The sequence below is a fragment of the Hibiscus syriacus genome, unplaced genomic scaffold (genome assembly GCF_006381635.1).
Source record: "Hibiscus syriacus cultivar Baekdansim isolate YM2019G1 unplaced genomic scaffold, ASM638163v2 tig00116937_pilon, whole genome shotgun sequence".
Taxonomy (NCBI): domain Eukaryota; kingdom Viridiplantae; phylum Streptophyta; class Magnoliopsida; order Malvales; family Malvaceae; genus Hibiscus; species Hibiscus syriacus.
In genome coordinates this window covers 2,340,157-2,343,507 of record NW_024063475.1, presented here as the reverse complement: position 1 = coordinate 2,343,507, position 3,351 = coordinate 2,340,157, and the positions used below count along the sequence as shown (strand labels likewise).

Sequence of the window (3,351 nt, the reverse complement as noted above, 5' to 3'; positions counted from 1 at the left end):
ATTTTTTAAAATTTTTTAAAAAAAATGTGATTAGGTGAATAGAAAATAGTATAAATGGGCGGGCGAGGGATGGCGATGTTCATTTAATTGTTATTTACCAACTGTATATCTGATACATCCTCCACTTCAACGCTCGCCGAAACTAAGCATTACTACTCCATTACTCTCCCACTGTTGCTGATATCAATACCACATGTCCATCAATTCTCAATGCTCCATCCCAATGGTCGAGCTGTAGGCGGCACCGAGATCAATGGTGCCACGCTGTGGGTCAGCGGCACAGGGATTGCCGTCTTGGCCATCCATTCTTCCTTAATCCAACATGCACATGGCATGTCTCAAAAACGCCCTCCAAAGCTCCCACCCAATTCTCAGCTCTCGCCTCCGTTACAATCCTACTGACAACACTTACTCCTTCGTAACCCCCCTTCCTTCATTCAAAACAACTACTTCAACCACGCCACCACTTCTCAAATCCTCGAACGTGACCGAAATGTCTCACCCCTTCATCTCATTCTCGAACACGAGCTTAACCAAAACGCTTGGACAAGTACTACTTCAACGAAAACCGACGTGGTTTTCGCCAGCGTTTACGCTTTGCCTGGTGCAACGGGTTGTGTGTTGGTGCTCCGCCTACACGCTGCTGCCTGCGACAGGACCACGGTGGTGTTGTTGCTGAGAGAGTTGTTGACGTTAATGGCTGTTGACGAAGAGGGTCAAAAAGAGATTACGAAGAACAAAGGAGAGATCAGTTTGGACATTGAAGATCTTCTTCCTAGAGGGATGGCTAAGAAAACGCTTTGGGCACGGGGAGTCGACATGTTTAGCTACTCCGTTAATTTCTTTAATGCTCACGAACTTGAAGTTCATTGATGCAAAACTCACAGATCTACACAAGTAGTGAGGTTGATTATCAACCCTGCTGACACTAAGAAGATCTTGAGTGTAAGTAATAATCATTTTTAGCATCTAACTAGTAAATTTGCCTTGAAATTTGAGACTCAAGAACTGAACATTTTCAGGGTTGCAAGGAAAAAGGCATTAAGTTGTGTGGAGCATTAGGTGCCACCGGGCTGATTGCAGCGCACAGTTCTAAAAGCATTTCAGATCATCAAAAGAAGAAATATGGTGTTGTAACACTCACTGATTGCCGCTCAATTCTTGAACCTCCTCTTTCCGATCACCACTTCGGTAAATCTGTCAGTTCAGAACTTTTATTAACCTATTGATAAGTATATACATTTTGTAGATATAACTGTTCGAACCGTGATTCCTCTTGAAAGAACAACATTATCCTGTTATCATCAAATCATAGAATATCATTGTATAGATTATCATTGTATAAAAACGCCACTAAAGTACTACTCTGTTGCGGCCTTTATCGACAAAACACCATTATAGATGAACCCTTTTACGGTACTTGTGAAGAAGCACCGCTAAAATTATCATTTTGTGGCGTTTGGAATGTAAACACCGCTATATGTTTAAAATTATTGGCGTTTACTCTCAAACACCGCTAAAGACTAGTTTTGTTGTAGTGATATTCATTAATGAATTTGGTCCTGGAATGCATATTTATGCCAACTACCATACCCGTTTCCTTAATTCTTTGATAGAAACCAGTAAGACAATGCTGGCTGGCTGTACGGTGTAACATTTTTTGTTTATAGGAGAAAAAGACTCAACGCCCAACTAAAGTTCAATGTTTTAAATTTCATGCCAAAATAAGAAAATGCGTTTCAGTTGACACGATTCTTCGATTCTTTTTAGGGTTTTACCACTCAGCAATTCTCAACACGCACACCATTAAAGGAGGTGAGAAGCTTTGGGATCTAGCCAAGAAAACGTACACCGCGTTTACAAACTATAAGAGCAGTGGCAGGCACTTGTCAGACATGGCAGACCTTAATTTCTTTATGTCCAGGGCCATGGAAAACCCTAGCTTGACTCCATCGTCTTCATTGAGAACATGTTTAATATCGGTGTTCGAGGACACCGTGGTGGACGAGTCAAATGACCAGAAAAACCAAGTCGGCGTAGAGGACTACATGGGATGTGCTTCCGGTCATGGCATTGGGTCATCGATCGCCGTATTTGACACCATATGCAACGGCAGACTCGATTGCATATGCGTTTACCCTTCGCCCTTGCATTCAAGGGAACAAATGTAGGAGCAGGTTGATAATATGAAGTGCATACTAGTGGATGCAGGGAACAAGGTGGTTGATGAAATTGAGATTCATAGACCGACTGTTAGCTTATAAATGCTGTGGCCCAATCTCAATAGCTTTCTTAAAGACAAGAGCTACCAGTGACCCTAGCAGTTTGGTTTCTTAATTGTAACTCGGGTTGTCTTGTCCCCATTTATGATGTTACCCAAACCTTAAATTTTCTCTTCCCGTCCTTTTCCCAGAAAAGGAAAATCATTATAAGTACTATAACTAAGAATAGTTTTTCGGAATTTTTGATATTTCTATTAATAATCTATTTTATAGAAGATTCTGCATTGGTACGAAAAAGTCCCATAGACTTAAAAAAGATCTATCTATTTTCGATACTTGTTTATTTTCAAAAGTTACACAATTAGTAAAAATTTCAGTTACAAACGAGAATGTTATATTGTGACATGTTTTAACTTAAAATGTTACATTGTCTAATCTAAAAAGTTTCAATTGATAATAGTTTCGATTACAACTAAAAATATTCATGAGTTTCTTGACAGTACTTTTAGGTTGTAACCAAAATAATTATGCAACTTATATGATTTGATATAGAGAACATAATCGATTTCAACCTAAAATGTTATTATATTTAATTTTTATTAATCGATTGTTTTAGACTCCGTAAAGAAGATTGGACAATAGCAACACTTATTGCTAGATTGTTGACCCATCTAAGATTCACTTTGGATGTATATTGATATTAATGGCTCCATTTGGATGTATATTAAAATTGATTTCGATTTATAATTGGTAACGATCGATCAGATAAAGTATTGTAGTATTGAGATTAAAGTTAACAGTCACATTTGTTCAAATGCAATTACAGTTGTAGTGGTAAGATTAGAATAAAAGTTCATGTCAGTGATTTTTTGACATGAATCCGTCCAAAGCATCAGTTTATTCTTTAAAAGTGAAACTGTTCGGACATATATTAATAGAATTACTAGTTCTAATTCCAAAAGTAAGGCACCAGAAAGTTTTGCCTAATTTCGGGCAGTAGTGCGTACAGTCCTCTACAAAACAGTAATGGAAGTCATTGTGAATCGGCTAAAGCGATTGTTGTCGATTTGAGTTTCGAAAAGTTGAACGAGTTCATCTCAGGACAGAATATATTGATAATATTGTTATT

At 38.2% G+C, this 3,351-nt stretch overlaps 1 protein-coding gene across 1 annotated transcript; it reads left to right on the top strand.

The window, feature by feature from the left end:
• The first annotated feature begins 696 nt into the window (after positions 1-696).
• Positions 697-2,171, top strand: LOC120188019. The gene is made up of 4 exons (XM_039191578.1): positions 697-821; positions 888-945; positions 1,023-1,191; positions 1,771-2,171. The coding sequence occupies exons 1-4, from the start codon at positions 697-699 to the stop codon at positions 2,169-2,171; spliced, it is 753 nt and encodes a 250-aa protein (XP_039047509.1).
• Positions 2,172-3,351: the final 1,180 nt, after the last annotated feature.

Excerpts from the sequence above, each read along its gene's own strand:
- LOC120188019 (XM_039191578.1), top strand. The coding sequence starts at position 697 with ATGGCTGTTGACGAAGAGGGTCAAAAAGAGATTACGAAGAACAAAGGA. Across the intron at positions 822-887 it reads TGGGCACGGGGAGTCGACAT|ATCTACACAAGTAGTGAGGT; the intron begins GTTTAGCTACTC and ends CAAAACTCACAG. Across the intron at positions 946-1,022 it reads ACACTAAGAAGATCTTGAGT|GGTTGCAAGGAAAAAGGCAT; the intron begins GTAAGTAATAAT and ends GAACATTTTCAG.